Here is a 25,968-nt window from a genome sequence, read left to right on the forward strand (position 1 = left end):
TGAGTGTCATATGTGTGCATGAGCACAGTGTGTGTGCCCAGGTGTCCTGGCACAGCTGGCTGCATGGGGCACTGGTTATCTTTCCCCCAGACCAGGGGGCAAGGCCCAGGTGGGGTGCGTGAGGCTCTGCAAGGCCTGTGCTCCTGCAGGGCAGGGCAGGGCAGGGCAGGGCGGTCGGGAGTGGAGGATGCCCTGGCCGCATTCCAGGCTGGGGCCGAGCCTGTGGGCTGGCTGCAGGCGAGCGCAGAGACCTGGACAGCCCTGACCCACGTTAATGTCCCCTCTCCTGTCTCCTCTCTGCCTCTCCCTTTCCAGTGGAAGGGGAGTCTGCAGATTCCCCACACCACGTTTCTCAAAAATTAAAAACATTTGTTAGCTCTGGACAGCAGGGAGAGTAAAATAGGAAACGGGGAGGTTTCCTCGGGGCCGACAGTGTGCTCAGCCAAACATGCCCGGCGCTGGAGCCTGGTTCCCGTCTTTCCAGGGGAACACGGGAGCTTATTTTGGTACCAGGGGAGCTGCTGAGCGGCCCGGCGCCCGCCCTGGGCAGCTGCCAGCCCCTGCCGCATCCAGCAGGCCCGTCTGCAGCTATGGCTGTAACAACTGTTTTGAAACAGTATTAAAAAAAAAAAAAAAGCCCACTAGATTTGTTTTAAGTGACGCTGAGGGGAGAGGGGGAGCGAGGCGGGCAGGGAGCTGCTAGTGGCCCAGGCGCGGCCGAGGCCGCCAGGCCCACCCCAGGCAGCGGCGCGGACGCGGGGCAGGGGCGCAGGGGCGGCATTCGGGGTTTCTGAAAGCCGGGCTCAAGCCCTAACTTAGGAATCGGGCGATGGGCGGTAGCGGCGAGAAGCAGAGCCAGGCCGCGGGGGGGAGGAAGGCCCCCGACCCGTCTCCAGCCGCTGGGTGGGGCCCATCGGCCAGGCTGCGGGGCCCTCAATCTTCTGCGGGTGTGTGTGCGTGTGTGAGGATTTGGGGTCCTGGGGTGGGGCTCCCCAGGCGGCGCCACCCCTCCCCCCACCAGTGGAGAGTGGGGGCTGGAGGACCCCGCCCCTCCCCCACCGGGAGGGCCGGACCGGGACCAGCCGGGCAGCCCCGAGGCGCGAAAGGGTTGCTCGGAGCAACTCCAGGGACACTGCGGGTCGCTAAGGCGGTCTCTCTCCTGGACGGAGAGCTTTTATATATCTTTTCTTATATTTTTAAAATTTTCAAATGGAACTTTAAAACTTAAAAAAAAAAAAAAAAGGTTCCTGGGTCGGAAAACAAGCTCGTTGGAGAACTCGGCTTCCAAAGGAGAGTAGGAAGCGTGGCGTCGGCCAGAGCACCCCGCGGAGGGCCGGGGCTCCAGGCGCTGCGGGAAGCTGGCGGGCCCCGGGGCGGGGCGCGCGGACCGGGCAGCCTCGGGAGCCGGGGAGGCTGCGGGAGCCGCGCGCTCCGGGCCCGGGATCCCTGCGCCCCGGCGCTGCGCGCGCACGGGAGCCGAGGCCCGGCCTGCGCCGCGCACCCCTCCGCGGGCGCCGTTTCTCCGGAGCCGGGCTCAGGCGCGTCGCTCGCCGTGCGCGGGAAGCGGGCCAGCTCCTCCGTGACCGCGGGGTCGGGACCCGGAAGAATCGCGTCCCCGCCACCCTCACACGCCGTCCCGCCGCTGCGACTTCACCCCCTGGGAGCCACGGCCCGGGCCGGGTGGTCCGCGCCCAGCCCGCGCAGCCGCCCCCCTCCCCGGGCCCGCACCCCGGAGCTAATTCAATCGCCCCGGGCCTAATGAATAGCCGCACGCTAATCGGATCTCCGGGCGCTTTATGGATTTATGTGAGTGCCGCCTCTCCGCCCGGGGCCGCTGCGGAGGCGCCGCGCTCGGGACGGGACAGGCCGGGGGCTCTGACCGCGCGCGGGGGGCGGGGAGCTGTCCCCGCCGCCGGAGCCAGGACTCCGGCCAGCGCCCCCAGTCCTGCGCCCGCGCGGCTCCGGCGCTTACCTGCCAGCCCGGGGCTCTCCCGGAGTTGCCCCGCTGGCCGCACCGCCCCCATCGGGCCTCCAATCCCGGAGTCCCCACCCGCTGCCCGAGCCCCCACCCCAAGGCAGAGATGCCCGCGGGCGAAGGCCGCCCCGGGCCGAGCGCCCGCTTCCCCTTTCTCTCCGGATTCCTTTGATCCGCGGGCTCTCGGCCGCACCTCGGCTCCTGGGCTGCCGGGGTCGGCCCGCGGGGGTCCTGGAAACGGTCCCTAGCTTATCTCCTTTCATCAAGCGGCCTTGGGCCGCCTTGAAACCGCGGAGCCAGTAATTGCTTTTTTCAGGAGGCCTTGTGCCGACTGGACAACAGCCAATCAGCGCCTTGTTTACACTCGGTGATTGACAGCCCGCTGGCGGAGTGCCAACCAATCCGCGCGGTCCCCGGGGAGCGGGCGGGGGAGCGGGGATTGGAAGGAGACAACAGAGGACCTCTGGCTTAACCCCTTCGCGTCCCCGCCGGAGCGAGTCGGTGCAGAATTTCTAACGCGAGCGCCCGTGCCGGTTGGCATTTAAGTTAAAAATCCCGTTTTTGTCCCTCAGAGGGGGAGGCAGAGATTCACGTGGAGAAAGAGTCAAAACAGTCGCCACGCAGACACCACCTTGACTCCCAAGCATAACTAGTATTTTGTTGGAGAATATTTTTTGAAAGCGGTTTGCATCTGATGACGATGAAGACAAGTTGTCCAGAGGCTCTTTTTAACTGGGGCGAGAATTTAGCGGAATTTCAGGAGAGTGGCATTGAGAAATACCACGAATGGTTTTCATTCCGTGCACATCAAGGTGGACACATATCTTTTTAAAATCTAGTTGCAGAAGAAAAAAGGGCAATCTTTGCCTGGGCCCTAGATCCTCGATTTGCATTTTGATCGGTGCCCAGTTGCAAAGTGCAGCCGAGAGGGATAAGATCTGAGGGTCCGCGGATAGAGGACCAGAGACGCAGGACACTTCCCTCTGGGGTCTGATTCCCTGTGCTCCCCAGGCTCAGCTCCGCCCGAGCAGGCAGAGGCCTCAGAGTGGTGGGAGGGCCGGACCCCCTGAGGAATCCTCTGTGCTCGGAGCTGGGGCCTACCTGCTCCCTGATTTAGCCACCTGCCAAAACAGATCCCAGGTATTAAAAAAAAAAAAAAAAAAAAATCTGCTTTAAAGGATGTGCACTAGAAGCCCTGGACCCTGTGCACTAGAAGCCCCAAACGTTAGACCTACTGGATTACATTAAAAAAAAAAAAAAAAAAGAGCCTCCCCTCGGCGCGGACACGCGCCCCGCGCGCCGCCGCGCGCCCCCGCCCCGCGCCACCACATTCCCATTCAGCAGCAACGATCTGCGCAGAGGAGCTGCGCAGTCGCCCGTCTTGAATTAAGCGCCAACGGGCTCGGTAGTAGCCCTGCTGCTCCCTGATTGGCAGCTCCCTGGCCCCGCGCCAGCCTATTGGGAGGCCTGTTTACGCGGAATGAGTGGCACGAGCTCCCGGCCGCGGAGGGCCGCGCGGCCAATCAGCGCGCGGCCTGCCCGTCGCCGAGTGGCACGAGCTGATTAGTATGCAGGGCCCGCGGCGGGCCGCGCCGGCTGCAGGTTTGAGAGCCGCTCCGGATGGGCTCGCTCGAGTCGTTGTGGAAGCGCTGCGTTTACAGCGCAACAGTCAGCACACTGCAAATACCAATAGGAGCACAAAACAAAGTCACATTTACTGGTTTAATTGTATTGCATTCAGTTGTATCCAGGAAACAGCCTCCAGTAAGTAACTGAAATTGCTTTCATTTTTTTTTTTTGTTTTTGTATTTTTATTATGATTTTATTTTTCTTATTTTGGCTTTGGGGATTTACATTTTTAAGCAAGAGAGAATCAGGGTTGTGTTGTTAAGAAATAGATCTCCTCCCTTTAAAAAATCCGTTATAATGTCGAGCAGGGTTTTTTTTTTTTTAAGATGGACAATATATAAGAGCGATTTTTTTTTTTCCTCTGAAAAATCTTATCGATCGGTTTTTAAATTCTCCCCCCCCCCCCCGTAATGCGTCCTTGCTTTGCTCTGAGCGCTTGTTGTCTCGATCGACACCCAGCATTAAAAATAAATAATCGCGACAGGACAGGGACCGTCGGGCTGCGTCCCACGCGAACCGCGCAGGCGGCTGCGGGCTGACGGTCGCCGGGGTCCCGGACGCCGCCGCCGCGCTCCGGCTCCGGCGGCACCGCGAACGAGCCCCGATTGTTTGCCCCCCCACCCAGCTGCCCTCCCCGGAGCAGTCCCGGTGGGCCCCGCCCGGTCGCTCCGCGGCGCAGGGCACCGGTGGCTCGCGGTGGCCCTGACGGCCCAGGCCGCTGACCAGAGGGGCTTTAGGGCTCGGTGCGGGGCGCGGGGCCAGGGCGGGGATAGGTAATGGCGAGTTTTTCGGGTTTCGCTTTCCAGAGCCTAATTCATTTTTTTCCGGGGGGGGGTGAGCGCGGAGGAGGGGGCCAAGCGAGGCCACAGAGCGGGGCGTTTTCGCCTTGCGCGCTTCGGGCAGCGAGGGGGCTCAGGCCACGGCCTGCGAGGCGGGGTCTGCGGGCGGTGCGCCCCGGGGCGGTGGTACGGAGCGGGCCCCTCTCGGGAAACGGGTGGGCGGCAGCGTTTCGCAGGGAGCGGGTTCTCCCGCGGCGCCCGCGCAGCCGGCCTCCGCTGTGCGCCGCGCGCCTGGCCCCGGCCCAGCCTGCAGGCCCCGCGGCGCCCGCGCGCCCGGAGGTGGCGCGGAGGGAGCCGGAGGGAAGGGGGTCCCCGTACCCTGCGGGAGGCTGAAGCGAGGCCGTGTTTTGGGGTGCGTAAGTTAAAATCAAAGCAAACCTACGGGATCCCACATCCCGGAGGGCGCGAGCGCGCAGAGAAGGGACGGTCGGCTCGGGGGACCTCGTCCCCCACCCCGAGGAGGAGCCCGGGTTCCGAGATTCGGTTCTTTACAAAATGCCCTTGTCAGCGATTCTCTGGCCGGCGCGGGCCCCACGTCTGCCGTCCCCCGCGCTCCGTTTCCTCCCTTGGATCGGCCCAAGTTGCCGGGGCTGAGCCGCTGTTCTCTGCGGCGGCCTCTCGGGGTGGAAGGGGGAGGGGACTCGGACCCTGGGACCCGCGGGTGGCGGCGCCTGGACTCGGGATCTCCGGGCCCAGGCCTCCGCGGCCGCGCGCCTTGCCCGGCTCGGGTTCCGCAGGCCTCGGGAGCCGCGCGCTGGCCGATTGGGAGGCGCGGCGCGGCCTCGCCCCCGGAGCAAAGAACACAAAGAAAAGCTCCCTCCAACCTAGTAGGAACCGGAGCCGCACAACGGGCCACAGCAGTTCTCCCCGTTTGCGTAAAAACTCCAGCGGTCTGGCGAGGAAGGAGGGGTGCAGCCGACGATCCGCCCGCAGGAGGTGGGAGTTAAAACTGCCGCTGGCGGCGGAGCCCGCGTCCCGAGAACCGGAGCAGCTCGCGCTCTCTGGGCAATTTTGAAATTTCTTATTGGAGACGAGAAACCTCACCAAACAAAAGCGTGGCGCACACGACCCCCACGCGCGCAGCCCCCGGCCCTCGGCGCCTTTGAAGCCCCGGGTTCCCGGCCTCCCTCCCGCTTTCTGCCCCTTTGTCCCGCCCCGCGCCCCCGGCGCCCGCCTCGCCGCGGCCCTGGCGGCCTGGCGCTCGCGGTGCAGGCCCGGGAGGCGGCGAGCCGAGCGATTTGTTAGACCCGGGGAGAGAGCCCGCGACCCCAGAGGAGAGGGAGCCCCGAACCCCTTTGTATGAAGTCGAGAGACAAAGGGAAGTCTTTGTGTCGGGCTCTTTTATTTACCATGCGAATGCTCTCCGGATAAATATTAAAAAAGCTTATCGGCTGAGCAAATATGTATTCGCTTCATACACGATGTTTTCGGTTATAGATTTAAGTCAAACACAAAACAGTCCGCAAATAGGACGTAGTGGAGCCCGCAGCCTTCAGTACTGCGGTTTAAGACGGTATTGGCGAGGCGGAAAGCATCGTGATCGCTTTATTGTCACGGTGGGGCGGCAGGAAAGAATAAAAATTAAATAAAAATGAAAGGTTTTCTGCAAAGTTCACAATTCGGGCGATTACCCCTTCCCGCCTCCCTTTTGTTGGAGGTGATGCGGGACATAAACACACTGCAGGTTTAGAAGGCGAGGCGTGTGCAGAATGGAGGAAGCCCACGCGGGCGCCCTGCGCTCGGCGCCCGAAACTGTCCCGGGTTTAGACTCGGATGGACTCTCCGCTCTGGGCGGGGGTGAAGGACGAGGGAGGTGGGGGCATTTACCGGGGGGACGGAGGTGAACGGCGGAAGCCCGGGGTCTGAAGGTTGCGCTGAGCCCGGCCCGAGTCTCCGCGGGCCGAGCCGGGTTCTGCTGACCCCGCGTCCACGGGCCGCGCGGCCGCGTGGAGACCGGCGCCAGCGCGGCGACCCCGGGCGGCGCGGAAGGGAGGAACCCCGGGGCTGACCCGGGGCGTGGAGAAAGGGAGCGATTGCGGATGCCCTCGGCGTCCCCTCCACCCAAAGCCCCCGACGCGCGCAGGAAGACCCTGGGCGAGTTTGCCTGGGGGGCGGGGTGATTGTTCCGGCGGCGCCGCGGACTCGGGGCTCGGGCGCCGCGGCCCAGGGGACCCCGGCGGGGACGCCGACGCCCGGAGCTCCAGGGAGCTGGCCCCGGGTCCTGGCTCCGAGCTGCGGCTGGGGGCCGGGTCCCGTCGGAGATGGGGGGGTGGGGGGTGGGGGGCTGCTGTTCAAAAGAATGAACTGAAAAAAAGCATGGGGGGATGGGAGAGGGGAGAAACGGAAGGTTATAAAAAAAAAAAAACTCTTGAGTTACAATCAATAAAATTACTCGCTTAATTAGCATGGTTACTCGGTTAAGCGGAATGCAGTAAAGGCTGGACCTCGCAGCGCGGGGAGAGGGAAGGAGCGAGCGCGGACACCTCCGGGCGGCGGGGGAGGGGAGAGGGTGTGCGTGTGAGTGTGTGTGTGTGTGTGTGCGCGCGCGTGATGGCTTCGCAGATTTGGGATTTTATCACCCCGCGGAGCCAGCAGCCTTTCGCCACGGCGCCCTCGCCGCAGGGACCCGCGGGGACGCGAAGGGGAAGCGGCGAGCCGTGCGCTGGGCTCCCCCGGGCTCCTGCGGGCCGAGCGTGGCCGGGCCGGTGCGTGTGCACGCGGGGACCTGGGAGGCGGGTGGCCCAGCTCGCGGCCTGGCCGTGGCGCGGGCCGCCGGGGGTGGGGTGGGGTGGGGTGGGGTGGGGTGCGGTGGGGGGGTCGGGGACCGGGAGGGGCAGGACCCCCGGCGAGCCGGGCCCGGAGTCACCGAGTGTCCTCTGCTTGCCTCCGCAGACTATGGATCCGCACGGCGGCCGCCGGCTGGGCGCGCGGCCGCCCGCCGAGGAGCCCTGTCCGCCGGCGTGCTGACCGGCCCCGCCGCCGCCGGTAACCCGGACGCCGCCTCCCCCGCGCCGCCCGCGCGTCCCCCGCGCGCCGAGTCGCCCCCGGGCCCCGGCCGCGCTGCTCCGGAGAGGCGGCGGGCTGGGGCCGGGGCCGGGGCCGGGGCCCGGCATGGATGGCCGCGACTTCGCGCCGCCGCCGCATCTGCTCTCGGAGCGCGGGAGCCTGGGCCACCGCAGCGCCGCGGCCGCCGCTCGCCTGGCCCCCGCCGGGCCCGCCGCGCAGCCCGGGGCGCACTTCCAGCCCGGAAAGTACTTCCCGTCGCCGCTGCCCATGGCTTCGCACACAGGTCAGTGCCGGCCGGGCCGGGCCGGGCCGGGCGCGGGGCCCGCGGGGTGGGCACGCTCCGGGGTCGCCCTCCTCTCCTCCGAGCGTTGGCCGAGAAGCCTTCGCTTTCATTTCCCTGGCTGCCCGCGGCCCTGCAGACGGGCGGTCGCGGGGCCGAGCGGCCTTCCCGGGGGTCCCCTCTCGCGGCGCAGCCCCGGGCCCGCTGAAAGGGGCAGGCTCCCCCCTCCCGCCGCCCTCCCCCACCGCTCTCTGCAGAACTCAGTTCCGCGGAAACCTCCCTTCTGCATTCACATCCTTAAGACATTCCTGGGCTGGGACAACGGGGCACTTTCTGCGGGGAACAAACGGCTGTTGTGACTGGGGGGGGGGCGCGGGGCGCGCGGCGGCCTCGCGGATTAGGGCGGTGCGCGCGGGGCGAGCGTTAATAGGGACTGCCGGTGTCAGACGAGCAAATCCTGTTTCTATATAAAGCCTTGAAGTGTCAGGGCGAGAATGGGTTTGCAGGGGATGCTTTTGCTTTAACAAGTGCCTCTGGTATCCAGCTGAAGCCGGGCCCGGCGCGGCCGGGGGGAGCGCGGCGGGATTTCGGTGCAGCCGAGTGCGCCCCGGCGGCCGCGGGAGGAGCGCGCGGCGCGGCCCTCGCTCCGGTTCTCTCCGGACCCCTCCCCGGGGACGGGGCTGAGCCGGGCCCCCAGCGCCGTCCCTCCCGGGGGTGGCGGTGACTTTACGGTGGAGCCAGGTCAGGGGAGCAGGGCGGCCAGGCGCAGGGTGGCCAGGGGGCAGCCGCCTCCCCGAGATCCCGGGGGTCACTGGCCAGCCCCGCCGCGTTCGCAGGAAGCGCGTGGGGACCCCATGGTCACCCGGGAAGGTTGGCTTGTTTTCGGTTACAGTTTGTTCTTAAACGTCAGAAATGTTTGCCTCTTTTTTGTTGTTGTTAATTTGGCGGTAACAGTTATTACTGCTAGCTTGATGAACTGTGAATGCTAATAAAATTATATCTGCTTTAATGGGATTACAATTAGTGTGTGGATTAAAACGGATGGCAGAGCCGGGCGAGAAGGGGAACCGTCAGAAGGAAGGGCAGTCAGAAAGAAAAACGTACATTTCCTAAAAAGAAAGAAGAAAAGAAAAAAAAAGCGAGACATTGCTTAATGACCAGCGGGCTTTTAGCATCTATAGCCTGAGGAGATTCAAAAAGTTAGGGGGGAGCCGAGGGGCCGGCCTGGCCTCAGGCCCTGGGACCAGCTCCGTCGGGCCAGGCCGGGGTTCCTGTCCCCGGCCAGGGAGCGTCCCCGAGGCTGCCCCGTCTTTTCTTCGGTGCTGTTCCTCGTGCTCTCTCCCAGGTTTATAACTCAAAAGGGGAAAAGTACTTGCCTGGGCAATTGGTGACTTAAAAATGTGTGTCCGGGCTGTCCCCGTGGTGGAGTCTCCCCGGCCCCTGCCTGTGAGGTGCCGCCCACCCCGAGGGGCCGGGGCTGGGGGTCCCTGGGGGCTGCAGGGACAATGCCACAGCTTCCCTACCGGCCCCTCCTGCTGGAGGCCAGAGCCGGAGGCCCGAGGGTGAGCCTTCGGGCTGGGGGCTGGGGAGGGAGTGACTGCATCTCCCCCGCCCGCCCCCCAGCCCTGCCCTCTAGCCTGGCAGGTACCAGCACCAGGAAAACAAGGGGCTGGAAGGCCCTCCACACCCGGGTTTTCCGGGCAGTGCGCAGGCAAACTGGGGCCATCCCCTGGGGTTAGGCATGGCCAGGCCGGGCTCCCCCTCCCAGTACACCGCCCCCGTGGCCTGGCCTGGCCTGGCAGGTTCGCGGCCATTTCCCCTCTGGGCCCCTGTTTCCACAGGCAGGCACCACCGAGTCAGGTGGGAACCCGGTCCAGTGGCCCAAACCATTGTCTTGCTCTTTGCAAGTTTGACCACGTGGTTCTTGGAGCATAGGCGGTGGAGGGTTTGGAGAAATTGGGTGGGTGCTGCTGGCCTGGGCAGTGTCCTCGCCCCTACGGCCTTCCCCACAGGCAGGGTGCTCTAGAGGGCGCTGGAGGTCCCCAGGGCACTCTCGGAGGGGGGCTGGGGGGCCACGTGTCCCCTGCTCCTGGAGGCCCATTTCCACCCCCTGGGGGACCTGAGAGACCTATTGTGCTTGGAGACGGTCAACCCATTTGTGACGGGAAGGCTTCCACGGAGAAACATCTGCCACTGAAAAAGCCTTTCAGAATTCGTGAAAGCCAGAATATCGTATTGGTTTCTAAAATTTAGCTACATCATTTTTTTTAAAAAAAAAGAATTATACCCTCGATCACTTTGCCTTGGTTTGTATTTATATGTGATCTAGTTTAGAAAGAAAAAAAGTATGATTAAGTTAAAAATTGTTCTTACATCTCCTGTGCAGATTTCCAAATGGCCAGTTAGGGGGACTTTCTTCCCCTTTCTACGATGGGATGGCCTCGGGTTTGCAGGCCACGGCAGCAGCCGCCCAGCCCCTCCCTCCACCGACTGCTCCCCGCATGGAAAATTGCTCCAAGCTTCCTCCCATTTGCTTGGCTGGAGCAGGGGAGTGGGATCCAGCCCCGGAGACGGAGCCCCTGGCTTCCAAGGACTGCTGGTCCCTGGCAGGGCCACCTGGGCTGGGCCTAGGGTCTCTGTCCCTGCCCACCGCCACCGGCCCTCTGTCCTCCGCCATCCCCACCCAGTGCTTACAAAATGTCAGCTTGAGTGGGACCCTGATGGGACGTTGGGCTCTGGGGCCGCTGCTGTTGTGTCTCTAAAAATGAAAGTGCCCGTAGCTTTACCATCGGGCTGTAGGGTTTTATGGTAAAGGGCTGTTCCAGTAACCTTGTCACCAAAAGGTGCAATTAAAATGTTTGGAGTCATTATTTTTAGTGCAGCGTTAGATTTTGTTTCTAATACAGATGGTCTGGAGGCAAAGCTGTGAAATCTAAGGGGGGGGGGGAATCAACAACCACCAGCCCAAGGTTTTCCATCAGCCCTGCTGCCTGGAGCGACTGGGGATCACGCCTCTCCCCGAGCACGTTTAGCGAGGAGGCAGCCGGGCCTGGGGGGCAGCCCGCAGCCCCCTCTCTCCCGGTCGTTCCCATCCCCCACCCTTCTCGGATACTCTCCAAGGGGGGCGAGTCTTTGAGAGTCACTGGGTCTCCCCGGAGGGAGGCACCGGGAAGGTGGAGGCGCCATTCCAGCCTGGCTTCTGAAGTTGGGTTCTCTCCGCCTCTTCTCCCACATCCTTTGGGGTGTAAATGGCCCTGTCTTAAGCCAGGCGCCCTGGGCCGGGGGCGTCGCAGTAAACAGGGTGGCTAGTCCCTGCTGGTGGGTAACTGCCGGCTTCTTCCTGCTCCCCGATCGCCAATCTCAGAAAGAAAAAAACTCAGTAGAGGGGAAAAAAGAGAATTTCCTAGTGTGAAGAGACCCCATCAAAGGTTTCCCCTCCCTCCCATGCGAGATATATATATATATATATATTTTTTTTTTGTAAAGGAAAAAAGATACATTTTCGTAAATACCTCATTAACTCAGTGACACCATAGAGTGTTTCTGCAACAGTTACCAACATTAAGTAGGTGTGAGAAGAGTTACTTTCCGACGCCTCTACCCATCCTGCTCTGTAAGTGACAGAACCAGACTTCAAAGCCGCGCCAGCGCCCAGCCCGGGAATCCAGCTCGGGCCCGGCTCCGGCTCCCGGACCTGCCAGGCTGCGGCTGGCTCGCCTGCCCCGCCAAAGCCGTTTTGGGAATGTGGGTTGTTTTTTCTCTCGGTGGGGCTTGTGCTGCCCCCATGTCTGATTATTCCTGTAAGGATTTTCCTATAGGGATATCCAGGTCACGTGAGACGCAGGGCAAGTTAGCCAGGGAAGCAGGGAGTGGCCGGCGGCTCGCACCTCACCCCTGGAAAACACCGCACCCCCCACGCTCCCCGGTTATTCTTAGAAATCTCCCTGCGCTGCTGCGAGACAGGGTTCAACACCCCGCACAGACAGGACACAACACATAGGAGGCTGTTAGCATAACATGGATGAAGCTAAAAATACCCCTCAGAAACACACATAAAAAAGCCAAATCCAACAACGGAACGAGCTAAAAATATTCCAGGCTTTGGCAAAGAGCTCGGAGTTAAATAAATTATACAAGAGCCATTCATGGGAGCGAGTTGACTTTCTCTCTTACGGGAACTTGGTTCAAGCTAATAAAAATAATAATTTACTAGCCACGGAGCTTTGCATGAGTTTAAATTTAATTGGTGGGGCTTCTGGCGTTTGTCACTTCTTGGCAATTAGCGGGCTTTGCCCTGGCCTGGGGCGGGGTGGGGAGGTGGCACCTGAGCCGAGGGTCCCTAGAAGCGGGGACAGTGTCTGCTTCCGCGGTACCAGGGCCTGGGTGCCGGGGCAGGATGCACAGGAGGTGGAGGTGCAGGAGGGAGGCTGCAGGGGGGTGGGCAAGGACAGGCAGAGCGCGGCTATTTTAATTTGATAAATGACGGTGCACCTTTAAGAGTGTGTTTTAACAATCAAGATACACTCCAGCAAGTTGATAGGATGTTCACTGTCAACTTACATATGTCATCAGAGTGGGCTGTGAGCATAAATAACGCGGAGCCCTGGACGTGTTGCAGCCTCTCTAGAGCCCGCAGGTTACGCCCCTGCCCCTGGTGGGTGCTTCTGTCTCCTGGTGTCCGGGGGCAGCAGACAGAGGAGGCCAGGAGTGGGGGCACATTAGCCTGGGTCTTTCCTCTCTGGGCCTTTCCTCCCAGGTCTCCCCACCAAAATAAGAGCCCCAGAAAAGCCACTGCGGGTGTGATCTGAAGCTGGAATCTCAGTGTCTGGCTGCCTGGTGGCCTTTCAGGCAGCACATGCCTAAGTTCAGCCGTTCCCAGGAATGTAAAACTTCCACCCTGGGGTTAGGGTCGGGGTTAGCCCCTCGCTCTCAAAGGCCCTTTCCAAAGGCCCCCCGGAAATCCCGGCAGGCCCTCCTAACTCCCAGAGGACTACACTTCCCAGCATGCCCCTGGTCTGGCTCCAGGACCTGAGCCTGGGACCAGCCCCGAGCTGGGAATTCCCAAGCCCAGGCGGAGGTCAGCCAGTGCCACTGGGAATGAGTGCTTTCCAGGCAGGCGGAAGGGGCCTGGTGGCCACCCCCAGCACCCCCTTGCCCTTCCTCCTGGAAGAGGCCCCGGCCCCCCCTTGCTTCCTCCCTACCATAAATATCTGAATACGGGCCCCAACAGATGGGAGCTGCCCCTTTACCCGCTGGACCCTGTGGCAGCTGCCGTGACTGGTGTGGCTAGAGTCCCGGGGGATTCCCGCCAGAGCCCCTGATCTCAGCCCATCGCAATGCCCTCCTTCAGAGTGGCCTTGTCAGAGGGGCCCTGGGCACCCCCTCCTGAGCCTGTGTGGAGGGGATGCAGGGGCTCTGCCTGGGTGGCATCAGGGCTGGTGTCTGCCTGGGGAGTCCCATGAGAAAATCCTGCATGGCCTTCAGGGTGCCCCCCTCCCTGGCCTCACATCCCCAGAGGGCAGTACCTCCCTCTTATTGATGGGTGGGGACCAGCACCCATCCTGAGTGACTTCCTAAAAGAAATGAGGCCCCAGGACAGAGGCCCCTCTGAAGGAAGGCCAGGCTCACCCTCCCTGGTCCAGAGACTGGTCTCACTCCTCCGCGGCCCCCAGCCTCCCCGGGCTGCCCTCGGAGATGCCCCCCGGAAGGCCTGCCTTAGGCCTCTGTCACTTTACCCGAGCCACACGCTGTAACTTCAGGGCCCCTGGACGCAAAGCTCGCACCCTGGGTGTTTGGCAAATGGGTGACTTGTTTCCTGGGGTTCCCTGGTCCCCACTGACCTCTGGGGCTACTTTCCTCCCACCCGACACGGTATCACAGGCAAAGAAAAACATCAAAGCAGCCCCGATGCCGAGGAGATGCCCAGCAGCCGGGGCTGCACGGTGGAAGGTCCGGGCCTGGAAGCCCGCGGGCGTGGGGCCGCCTCGGCTCCACCGCTCTGCCCGCTGACGTTTTTATGGGATAATATACCATTTAGATCACACAGGCCTATTTGTCAGTGGGCCGCCCTGTTTGCTGTAATGTCTAACATTACCGCCTCCCGTGGCCCCGCGAGCAGCTGCCTCCGAGGACGGGGACGGGTGGGGACTGGGCGTGGGCTCCAGGCTGGGGGTGCTGGGGGCTCCGGCCCTGCTCTGAGGTTGGCGAAGGGTTTGCAGCGGGTGGGCCTGGCGGGAGGCGTCCAGTGCCCAGGCCAGGAGCCAGCCGGGCGGCAGTCGAAGCCACGGCAGCTGTCTAGATGCTCAGGTTCCAGATCGGATCAGCCAGGAAACGTTTTTTCTGTTTTGTTTTCATCATGACCCGGGTGGGGGAGGAGTAGGGAACAAACAGGTGGGCTGGGTTCCCCGCCCCCAATCCCCTCCCCCAGGCCCCCCAACAAAGAGTCTAGTGTCTTTAGATGCAAAGACTTGAGGCTGGGAAGGGGAACCACCATGTGCCTGGAGCCAGAGGCCAGGTGAGGCAGCCCCTCCCGGGTGTAGGGTCTTGGCTTTCCACTGGAAGTTTCCAGAAATGATGGGGAGGGGACGGCAGAGAACTGGTACACTGCCCATAGAGGCCTCTGAGCAGCAGGCTCGGGTCCCCAAGGGTGGCCTGCGGGCAGCACCTTCCCGGGGCGCCCCCACCAGGAAGAGAGCCTCCTCTCGGGAAGGAGCAGGTCCCCCCAACTCCCTTTGCCTGTCCTTCAGGGGTTTGCTTTCCTGAACTTCCACCAGCAGCCCCAGGGTGGAGAAGGCATCACAGCCCCCATCACATCACAGACCAGGCCAGGCCGGGTAGGGGTGAGAAGGAAGACTGGGCACAGCTGGGGCTCAGGGTGGGATGGAGAAGGGGCTGTGTGGTCAGGCGATGCCCAGGATCTCACGGCAGCCTTCGTGGCAGCCCCTTTTGTGGCAGGGGCTGAGGTCCACCCTGGAGACCTCACCCTCCCCACGGGCCAGCGGTAGGCCCACCGGCCAAGCTCACACATGCCCAGAGGACACACGTCCTGCCCTGCTCACTTGTGCTCACACTGCGGGGCAGGTCTTCAGTCACGCACGCTCCTGCTGACACTGGCCTTCAAGGAACCACACTGCAGCCACCCTCGGGAGAGCCCGCCTGCCCAGCACTCCCAATGTGTGTTCTGGCCTATGACACTTCCTGCCACCTGCTCCGGCCTTCAGCGCCTGGCCACCTGTTGGAGTGGGGCCCGCAGGTCCCCTGTGACCCTCGGTGGCGCACCCAGGGCGCCCACGGGCAGGGCTTGGCGCTGCTGAGCTGCCCACCCTGGCTCTCCAGTGTCATTATGTGACCCATTCTCTGGCTCCTGTAACTCCAGCTGACCTTTTCCCAGCACCCACCCCAGGTTCCTGTGTCCTGTCCCCATGTGGACAGGGAGAGAGACACTGGGAACTTTGTGGGCCGCAGCTCACAGGTCACAGTCCCTCGGCCCCTCTCTGTGCTGTGTGTCTTGAAGTCCTGTGGTCTTGAGGCTCAGCCTGACCAAAGCACTAGAAACCTGGGCCCTGGATCCTGCCCCGGGTGCTGGAGTCCAGCTACACCTGGCCCACCCTTTCTTACCCTCTGCCTGTGTGCGCTGTGGCTGCCGGGGGCCTAGGTGTGGAGGTAGGGGTTCCTGGGGGTGCTACGGTTTCTGGGGGGGTTGACATCATGGGGGTGGGGGTGGGGACCAGCCCTGCTCTGAGGCTCTGGGTGAGCCAGGGGCCTAGCTGGGCTGGGCTCTGGGGACCACAGGGAGCCTCAGTGTCAGAGGCAGAACTAGAGGACAGCTTGGGGCAGGACCCCGGCGAGAGGTGCAGGGCTGCTCCCTGCCTGGGGGGGGGAGGTGCCTGGGTCCTCCTGGGATCCTCTCCCTGGGGGTGCTGCTGGGTCCTGGGGTGGTGCTGCCTGTAAGCACACACTGAGATGAACCGGGGCGGTCTCGGCACCAGCAGGCCTGACTCCTCGGGAAGGAATGCCTTTGTGAACATCCCTTTCATCTTTAATTTATCTGTGTGAGTGTGAAGATCCGGCTTTGAGCAGCCAGTGCACCTGGGGTTTCTCCTCTCCCCGCCCATCCGCCCGGATGGCTCCTCCTAGTGCTCAGCCCCCAGCCTTCCCCTGTGTGGGTGTGCCCTACGGGGCCTGAGCAGAGCCCTCCCTGCTCCCCCTTTCCCACACCCCCAGATGCTGACCCCAGACAGGCACCAGCGCCCAGGCCTGTGGTCAGTCCAGGCCAATGAGAGTGAGGCTCAGTGAGGATGGGTGGGCTGGGGAGGCCCAGGGAGGGGTCACTGTGACCCCTCCCCCACTGGCTCTGTCTTCCGCGCTCAGATTCTGACCGAACACCGGCGGCGAGGTCAGCGCTGGCCTGCCTGCCTCTCCCCTCCCCTCCCCTCCCTTTCCCCCACCCGCAGCCCTGGAGCCACGCCTGTCTGCTGACCTAACCCACACAGATCTGCTGGGAGGCCCCAGGTGGTGGTGGGCTGGAGGCCGTGTCCCCCTCAGGCCTCTCAGATTTCAGGCCCTTCCACCCGCCTGTCCCCAGGGTGAGCCCTCACCGCCATGCCCAGAGCTTCAGATGGTCGCTTGGCCTCCGCACACCCTCAGCCTTGCAGACCCTTCTCCCAGCCTGCACGTCTCATTGAGGTCCTTCCCCACCAGTCCCCTTGCGACCCCTGCCCCTGCCTCTCCACCCCGGTCACTCCTCTCTACCCCCACAGCACTCACATCCCTGCCCCTGCCCCGCGTGGCCTTCTGGTGGCCTCTGTGTGTGCTCAGGAGGGCACTTTGCATGCAGGGTGGCACTGGCCCACGGGCCTCCTCCCCATCACTCCCCATAGGGCCCGGCAGGTGGTGGAGCCAGAACCCGGTTGTGGACCTAGATGTGGTAAAGGCAAGACCAGGGCTTCCGCCCGCCCCCTGACCTCAGTGGGAGGGTGATGGCAGACCCCTTTTGTCCCTGAAGGGGGAGGAGCCGGACTCCGGTGTCTCCCAGTGGGGCCACTGACCTGTCCTGTCAGCCTGCCATGGGCCACAGCCACCCCAGATAGCAGGTCACTCATGGGCAGTTTGCTTGAAGCCAGTCCCCCTTTTTGAGACTTTCTGCATCCCTTTGGGTCTCCTAAAAATAAGCTTTTAATTTATTTTAAATTAATATTAAAATTAAATCTAAATTAAATTGGTGGTGCATCTTTACCCCGAGTCTTGAAACCCTAACCTGTGAGGATACAGATAAAACTGAGAAAAGTTAGGGAGGTGCACACAAGGCCACTCCCGTCCTTTATCACCCACTGTAGGTCTGATGATAAATGCTCAGTAAAATCCAATACCATGAAGTCCAAAGGGCCCTTGGGTGAGCGAAGGGTGGACAACCCTGTAATGCCAAACAAAAGGTGGGGGGCAGAGCGCAGGGACCTTGCAGGGACCTTCCTGTCTGCTTATCCCTGCAGTGGTCAAGGGCTGAGGTCACCCTGGGCCTGGCTTGAAGGGGAAGCTGGTTTTAGGGGAGGGGCCGGGGTGCATCTGTGTGTCTGTGCCCCGGGGGTCAGGAGGCTGCGGTCCGGCCGAGCTGGGTGGAGGTCGTCACACACACACCCGGCTTTCTGACCTGTCTGCAAAGGCAGGTCTGCTCCCTGAGTTGCTGACTCCCCGCTGGTCCTCCCTGTATCTCCTGGAAGACCCCTGGTCTGCTCTGGGATCCACTGTAAGTGCTACAACACCCCCCTCACACACACTGCCTCGGCTTCCGTTGTGTGTCTCCGTTAGCTGCTGCTGGGTAACAGGTACCCCAGGTTCAGCAGCTTAAGGCGGCAGACAGGCGTTTATTATCTCACAGTCCCTGCGGGCAGGAATCGAGGGCAAGGTGTCGTGGGGCTGCGTGCACCTCCAGGCTCAGCTGTGGGGGACCCTGTCCAAGCTCACCCACGCCCAGGCCCTTGCTGGCTGGAGACGCAGGCTCCTCCCTCTGGGGCCCTTCCATGGGGTGGCGAGGAAGGCGGCAATGCCGTCATTTTATAACCCAATTTCCGAAGGGAGGGCCCCTCACCTTTGCTGTTTTCTGTTCACAGAGGCAAGTCTGGGTGGGGTCTCACCTTATATACAGGCATGAATCTGGGGTTTAGGGGTAGTGGGGGGGCCAGGATGCCTGCTGACCCCACTTGGGCTCCTCCTGAGACTGTAACTGCCCCCATATGCCAGCCACGCCCAGGTCCCCTCTGTAGCCTCCTGTCCACTCCCTGCTAGCTGCTTGGAGGCCTCTGGGGCCTCTCTCCTCCCCACACCCTCGCCTCCCTCCTGTGGCCCAGCAACGCCCCTGATGAGAAACTCCCTCCCTCTCAGCCTCTGTCCCCTCGTGTCCAGCTTGGTCTCCCTCCTCTTTCCTGACTCCCGTCATCGCTTCCTCACTGGTGACACCACTCTGACCCACCCCCTCTGAAAGCCCTACCGCCTGACAGACAAATGTGTACCTGCCTCCGCTGCTCCCCACCCCCATCAGCCAGGCAGTGCTGTCCACAGGGTCACCTTACCACCCGGGGGTGTCCACTAGGAGACGTGCCACCAGCAGGCCAGGGAGTTGGCCCAGAACAGCTGCGAGGCCAGAGGTCCACAAAGAGATCCGAGGGCCACTGTTGGAGGCCAGGGTGCCGCGGCCTGCGGCTTCCTTGGACTCCAGGCCGGGCCAGGGCAAGGGTGGGTGACCCTGCACGCTGCAGACACTCGGTGACTGTCTGTCTAATGAATGAGCCCGGTTAGAGTTTCCGTCTGGACGGAGCTCAGGGCTCAGTCTGCGGCTTGGGTGTCAGGGATGTTTGTGTCGTCTGGTCTGGGCAGCACTTCCTCCCTCCGTTTCCTCGCCAGCCGCCTGCCCAGTGAGGGCAGCAGGTGCCCAGGCTCACCTGGGCTTCCCCCCTGGAGCTCGTGCAGGTCCAGGGCAGCCCCTGGGAAGCCCCGCCGGGCCCTGGTCCCCATGAGGAGTGGGGAGCTGGCCCAGGGCCTGGCCCCTGGACCAGGACGCTGGGGGTCATGGTGCATCTTCCTGTCTCTAGGCTCCCCGGGGCCCTCTGCCTAGCTTCCCCTGCCTGGCTGTGCAGTCTGAGGAATAAACAGCATTTTCCATTCATCAGCCCCCTTGTCCTTCCTGTCACAGCTCATGTCCCGTGAAGTGTTTGCCGCCTTTTACATGCTCCCACGGTTTACCTTCCTCTCCATGCCCTGGGCCCTCCCATGCGGATGGTACCCCAGCTTTTCTCTGTCCTTCCCACTGGTCTCTCCGCTCCCAGGGCAAACCCCTGAGGATGGGAGGTGGTCGTGAGCCAGCCCCTTGCCAGGGCCAGGCCCGGGGCCCCGGCTTCCAAGGGGCTTTGGGGTGAAGGCCATGTCCTTGGTGTCTCCCTGACTGCCGTACCCCAGTTTCTCCTGCTCTGCTGCCCACAGTACCAGGCCTGCCTGTGAACTGGTTGCGTTGGGTCCATCCTGGGCTGGCATGGCCAGGCCAGATCAAACCCTGTGAGCATCCAGCCTGGCATGGGGTCCCTGTGTCCCTGTCTGAGCTGCCCACTTCCTGTCTGCCCACCACAGAGACAGGGGCTCGTCCAGGGTCAGCTTGAGAGCATGGGGACCTGGGTGCAGGGGATGGGGTGCCTGAGAGCACGGGGACCTGGGTGCAGGGGATGGGGTGCCTGAGAGCACGGGGACCTGGGTGCAGGGGATGAGTGCCAGAGAGCAGGGTGGGTGCCTCCGGAGGACTCTCCCTCTGAGGGGACCAGGGGGACTGGGCAGGCCTATGTGTGTGTGCCTATGTTCATATGTGTGCATGTTTGTGTGTGCCTGCATTCGCGTGCATGTCTGTGTTCATGTATGTGCTCGTGTGCCTGAGTTCACGTGCACGCGCCCGTATGTGAGTGCATTCGTGTGAGAGTGTGTGTGCAGGTGCACCTGTGTGGGTGTCCGGGTCCAGGCCAGGGCGTCTCCTGCAGCAGGCTTATTTCGAGGTGGTGGGAAGGGAGGCCCCTTGCTTCAGGGGAGGGTCCTCCTCCAGCTGGGGGGTTAGACGGGATGCAGCTGACCATCCCTGGTCACCTCCCCCCCCCAGAGCCCACCCCCAGGAGTGTCCTGGAGGGGAAGGTGCTGGCTGCCAGCCAGCCGGCCGGCCGGGACAGTGAGAGAGGGAAGGGGTGAAGAGGGGGTGGCGGGAGGGGAAGCCGCCCCCCCAGCTGGCTCAGGGCCCCTCTGAGTCACTCTCCCGAGGGCGGCCCCACTGGGGAGCCTTGGCCGCCCCCACCCCCGGCCAAAGGGCTAAATTTACCCTTTTAATAAGAACCAGACTTATATCCGATTTTCCTTTTCTTTTATTAGTTCTGGGCTGTTGGTGGTTGGGCCGTCCCCTGTCATCATTGCCTCCCTGTTCCAGGGCCGGTGGCTCAGCAGCCACAGTTTTCCTATTATGGCCTGAGAGACGCTGCCCTTGGGCCGGCCAGGGCTTCTGGAAGGTTCTCCCGGGATGCCAGGAGGGGCTTCCTGTGGGACCTGCTCGCGTTTCTGGGCGGGCGCCCCGCAGGGTCCCCAGGCTGGGCGGGGCTGGGCGGGGCTGGGCGGGGCTGGCAGGGGCTCACCGGCCGACCCCCACCCCCACCCCCACCCCCACCCCCACGTCGTGGTTCCCCTCCCTTCTCTCCTGTCCGTCCCCTTGTTGTCCAGCCCCCTTCATGGAGCTGTGGACGGCGGCTGGAGTCATCGGGTGGCGTCTCAGGGACTCCTCGGCCGTTACAGCAGAGCAGTGGCTCTAAGCAGGGTGGGCCCCGTGTCCAGGGGGACTGAGGGGTGCTGGACGGGCCGACATTGAGGGCTGCCCAGACCTGGGTGGTTCATGGGCCCCAGGAGCCTGCCGGGCAAGGCTGGAGATTAGAGAGGGAGTTGTGTCCATCTCAGTGGCTTCTCCACCCCAGAGGTGGGGCTGCTGTGGGGGGAACCTGGGCAGGTCGGGGGAGGGGAGCTGGGAAGGGGCAACTCCCCGGCTGCAGGGGCTCCGTCAGGGCCTCAGAGCTGTAGTTTGGTGCACACTGGAGGGCAGGGGTCCCTTCCACCGTGGGTGAGCCTGGACGTGCCTCCACCCCTAGGGTGGAGAAGGTGGGCAGGACCCGGGACAGCCCCTCCCAGGCCACCAGGGGGTCAGACAGAACCCAGGCCAGGAGCCTTGCCCAGGGTCCAGGCCAGTGAGGGGACTCAGAGCCTGCGCCCCAGACGTGTGCACCTCTATACCCCGTGTGCAAGCCCACTGCCCACGGTACACCCATATCCGCCTGTTCCCCAGGCGCACCCCATGAGCACCCATGCACAGCCCTCCCGCACCTGCACGCTCTTGCCTCCACTCCCATGGGCTCCAGCCTGGCGGGAACGTCCCTGGGTGGCATCTGGGAACCGAGCCTCCAAACTTCTGCACACCCACAGTGGGGCTGCAGATGCTGTGGTTTCCTGGGGGGTCCCAGAGCAGTCTCTCCCTCCTGGGCTTGTTCTCCGATTCCCCCTGGGCAGTCAGACAGCTGGATGCCCACCTGCCTCCACGCAGGCTAGACGGAGGCCTCTCCACCTCCGTCCACTCAGGGTGTGTGGCAGGGACATTCTTTCTCCCTCCCTCTCCTGGAGGTGGAGGGATGTGGGCCAGGTCAACGTGCTGGGCTATTGATCCTGCCCCCCCCCGAGTCCCCCCCAGCTCCCTCCAGGGCCTGACTCAGCCTGAGAAGGGCACTCGGAGGCCACCTGCCCTTCCAATGTCTCAGCTGCCCCTGTTGTGGGGGAGACCCAGGGATGCCTCCGGGGGACCCAGGTGTCCCCAGCGCCCGGGCAGGCTGTGCAGGGGGCTGTGGGAGGGAGATGCGATGCTGCTGAGAGTGGGGAGCCTGAGCAGGTGTGAGCGGGAGGGTGGGAGCTGGCATGAGCGGGGGGTGCAACCGCCAGGCACAGAGCGGGGAGCCGGGTGCCAGCAGCCCGTCAGCTGGGCTCCGGAAACGAGAGGCAGGAGCGAGAGGCTGGGAAGGGGCTGCTTCTCGGGAGTGGCCGCCAGCCATCTAGGCGAGGCCTTTTTTTTTTTTTTTTTTTTTTTTTACAAACCATTTCAGTTTCCAGAGAAGGAGGATTCCGCCTCGGTGGCTCACTTAAGTCAAAACAAATGCTCGCTCTGAGGCCGCCCGGCCGCCCACTCACTCACTCTCGCCGCACTGCAGAGCCTCTGTCCCTCCGTCCCTCCGCGTCCACTCCTCCCTCTGCCGTGGGCCTGGGGTCGCGGGGGCTGGGGGAGCGGCCTCAGCTGGGCTCCGGGGAGGGCCCGGTCAGACCTGCGGGCCGGCCTGGTGGCTGTGGGACCGGAGGCCCCTGGGCTGCGGCGGAGCATCCTCAGCGCTCCTCCAGGCGGCCCAGCACCTGTTGCCCTCCCTGCAGAGGCCGGCGGGCCTGGCCACAGGCTGCCGAGGAGGACCCCACGCCCCTCGGCTCTGCCTGACCACGTAGGGCCGCCTCTGCCACCTGCTTGTTGCCATACTCTGCTCAGTGACCCTGTGGGCAAAGGCTGGGCTCAGAGGTCACTTGAGATTCGAGGGCTGTCAGGGCATCTAGCCGGGGCAGCCAGGAGGGAAGTGGCTGCCACAGCCAGGGTCCTGTCTCCCGGTTGAGGTTTTCCGGGCCTTGGGGCGTGGGGACAGACAGGCCTCCAAAGCGGGGGCCGTGCCTGAGAAGCTAGGCTGCCAGGGGGTGTCCAGCAGGCCTCCCGGGCGGGCTGGCTTCCGGAGCGGTTTTCTCAGCCAGCCCGGGGCCCGGGCCAGGCCTCCGCGGTGCACTGGGCAGAGCCCAGGCGGTGCTGGAGCTGCGGCCGGAGCCCTGTGTCTGAGGCTGCAAACCCGACTGGGCTGGCCAGGCGGTGGCGGGGGGCCGGTGCTCAGCGCAGAATGGGCCGCCTCGGGCCTGCCAGCACCTCACACAGCGTTCAGGCCCCTTTCCGAGATCACCCTAAGTGTGTGCCGTGTCCCTGTGACGAGAACGGGTAGACGAGCCACAGGGAGCAGCCACCCTAACCGCGCACACGGGAGGGGACCGGTGGCCTTGCAGTGGACAGACCTCCTTCAAACCCCAGCCCGGGCACTTGGGGCTGTGGGGCCCAGACTAACGAGGGCCCATTCCTTTGTCAGCCGAGTGGCGGCCCACCACCTGGGGTGATGGTGCCGCAAACTGGTATGAGGTGTGTAAAGCCCCCAGTGCAGACAGTGCCGGGATCCAGGGTCCAGCCGGAGAGCCCCTGTCCCTCCCGACTGTGTGGGGCTCCCAGCGTCCCCTCCCAGGCTGGTAACCACAGCGCTCCATGGGCAAGGACCCTGCCAAGAGGAAAGAAGCCTGCAGCCCAGTTCCCAGCCAGACTTGGCCATGTGGCTCCGGCCCTGGCCTGGGCCCAGGCCGCCTCTGCTCAGGCTCTGTCTGGGGCTGGCTACTGGTCGGCGGGCGGGGGCTGGGGAGGTGGCAGCCAGGTCTGCTATGGCTCTGCTGGCTGGGCACAGTGCCATCACCAAACTCCTCAACAGTGGAGGTGACAGTGGGAACCAGGACGCTCTGTCCAGGGGTCAGGAGCCAGCAGTCTCCTCCCTCACACCCCCCACAGCAGTGCCTGCCTGGCGAGGCCTGTAGGGCCTTCTCCGCTTCCAAACGCCAGCCCAGGACGGTTGAGAACCCTGCAGAGCAAGGGTGATGGGCCAAGCTGTGCAGGCCTAGGCTGGAGGGTGGGGAAGCCTCAGAGGGCCGGCTTCCTGCCAGCCCAGTGCCCAAACCCTCAGGGCTGGCCTGCTGGTTGGGGAGTGAGAGCCCCTGGCAGGACCAGCACCGAGGGCTGGGGTTCATGAGGGGGAGGCTACCTGGGTACCCACACAAGTCTCCCATGGTGGACTCCATGAGCGTTTTGTAATGAACATATAGGGACGTAATACTTGCGTGACAAGGCTCAACGTTTCAATGTAGGATGCGGAGACCCCCAGGTGATGGCCCAGGCTGAGATGGGACCCCTGGGGACCCCTGAAGGTCACCCTCACAGTCAGGAGAGGCCTAGTGGCAGCGGAGGCTGGGTCTGGGGAGCCCAGGACTGAGGCCAGAGGGCTGGGGGGGGCTGGGCTGCAACCCTGTTCTACCCCCTCATTCCCCACATTCCGGAGCCGAGGTCCCTTCCCTATGGACTCAGAAGCCAGCTGTAAGGAAGCACCCCAAGGGGGTCGCCTAAGCCAGGGGACAGGCTGGTGTGGGGTCTCCGGCCACAGCAAGAAGCACAGCCTGTTTCTGGGGTGTCCCCTGCTTCATGGAGCCAGGGCTGAGGCTGGCTGAGCTCTCCCTCCCTCCCATGCCCCGAAGCCCCCATGCAGCGGGAGCCCCTCATAGGATGGTGTCAGAACAGGGCACCCAATTCCCCACCCAGAGTCCCCACCCAAGGTCAGAATCAGTCTCCATATTCCAGTTTAGGGCTTCAGTCGGGTCAGACTCCCCACTCGGCCTCAGGCCTGCTCCCCGCCTGCCCTCGCCCTAGGTGGTGGCCCTTGGGGCCTGGGTGATGGGTCTTCAGAGGTTGCTGTGCAAGACCCTGTGAGGGAGCCGTCTCTGAGCCCCGGTTTTCCTGGATCCAAGGACCAGGGGGCCCTATGGGACCAGCCTGGGGCCAGGCCAGGCCCCCTGCCCCGGTCCCCGTGGTATGGAAGCGCCCACGGTGTGGGGTTCTCAGGCTGAGTTCCGGAGAAATCTTCTATCCAGACCCGGCTTTGGACTCAGTTGCTTCCCACTGTCCCCTGGAGCCGGGTATGAGGGACTTTCCTAGGAGGGTGTGGGGGCGGGCAGGCCTGGGGGACCTGGGGGATTTGGGGCGGGCCTGGGCGAGGCAGGAAGAGGCCTCACTCATCCCACAGGCATGCCCCCCCCAGGGTCCCTGGAACCCAGCAGGGGCCGCCCTCCTCTCTACCCTGCTCCACCCACCGGCCCCGGAGGCCAACACTTCCCTGCCCAGCCCAGCACCCCCTCCCCTGGCTGGACGTGCCTGTGGTCTGGCCTCGGCCCATGGTAGTCCCAGCCCTCCGGTCCGGGAAGTCCCTGGCTCCTGGGCCTCTTTGCCCCCTGCCCCTGGGTCCTCTCAGGGTCTGCCTGTGGCCTGACACCCACCACAGAGGTCACCCCATACCTTCAGCCCTGGCCCCATCCTCAGCCAGTACCAACAGACCCTTCCTCCGTGGTGTGCCCGGGAGAGGCCCCTGACATCCGCATGGCCTGTTCACGCAGCCCAGGGGGAGGGAAGCTGCTGGGGTCCCCAGCGGGGCAGCCCCTCCCTCTCCCCGCTCTGGGCTCCTGCCTCTCTGCTGAGTCACCGTGTGTCTGGGAAGCTCCCAGGGCCACGCCAGGCTGCATGAGGCATCACAAATTCACAGATTCTCCTGCCTCCCAGGCTGGGAAACAGCTGCCCTGACTCACCTTGGGCAGTGCCTGCAGCCTCCCGGGCCCCAAAACCCACATACCCTGGCAGGCCCTACACTCAGCCCCACAGGCAGCAAGCCCCCAAGTCTCTGCTCCTCAGTCCCTGGGATGGTCCCAAGCCAGGCTCGCCGGGGGTGGGGAGGTGGCGAGGGGGCGAGCATGCAGGCCGGGACCACCCACCAGGCACTGGGCCGCTCTTCTCGCTGGGTGTATGGGTATGTTCTGTGCGAGTCGCCAGTCTCCATGGAAACCCAGGCAGGCTCACTCAGCGTGGCCTTGGCCACTGGCCTTGGGCAGAGAAGGGACACAGTGCTGAAGGGCGCAGGTGGGCATGGAGAGCTGGGGTGGGCGGGCACAGAGGCTGTCTGCTGGGGAAGCGACAAGCGTCCTGGGACAAGCGCCTGTCAGCAGCTCCATGCCAGCCTGGTCAGGGTGGGACCCTGAGCACCCCCCGGGCTGTAAAAGCAGATCGGAGACCTCTGCCCTCAGGCTTCTCCCCTCCTCCGGGCCCTCCCATCCTCTCTCTTCCCCTGCCTCAGTTTCTCCTCTTGCTCACCTGGGACCTGCACCCCAGCCTGATGAGTCAGTTAACAGGACGTGGGGAGAAGGTTGAACGCCCCACTGTGAGGGAAGCCCAGACCCCAAGTGCCATCCAGGCGGTGGCTGAGATTGCTGGGCCCGCAGGGCAGGGCAGGGCCGGGCCTCTGGGGGCCGCTGCT

At 63.7% G+C, this 25,968-nt stretch overlaps 1 protein-coding gene across 2 annotated transcripts in view; it reads left to right on the plus strand.

Moving 5' to 3' along the window:
* The first annotated feature begins 7,554 nt into the window (after positions 1-7,554).
* Positions 7,555-25,968, plus strand: part of BAHCC1 (BAH domain and coiled-coil containing 1) — a 50,289-nt gene continuing 31,875 nt past the window's right edge. For both annotated transcript variants that reach the window (XM_087826407.1, XM_087826406.1), the window contains exon 1: positions 7,555-7,732. In XM_087826407.1, the coding sequence (XP_087682533.1) occupies positions 7,555-7,732 (178 nt within the window). The remainder of the gene's footprint in view (positions 7,733-25,968) is intronic.

This window comes from Miniopterus natalensis, chromosome 17 (genome assembly GCF_054644295.1).
Source record: "Miniopterus natalensis isolate mMinNat1 chromosome 17, mMinNat1.hap1, whole genome shotgun sequence".
Classification (NCBI taxonomy): domain Eukaryota; kingdom Metazoa; phylum Chordata; class Mammalia; order Chiroptera; family Miniopteridae; genus Miniopterus; species Miniopterus natalensis.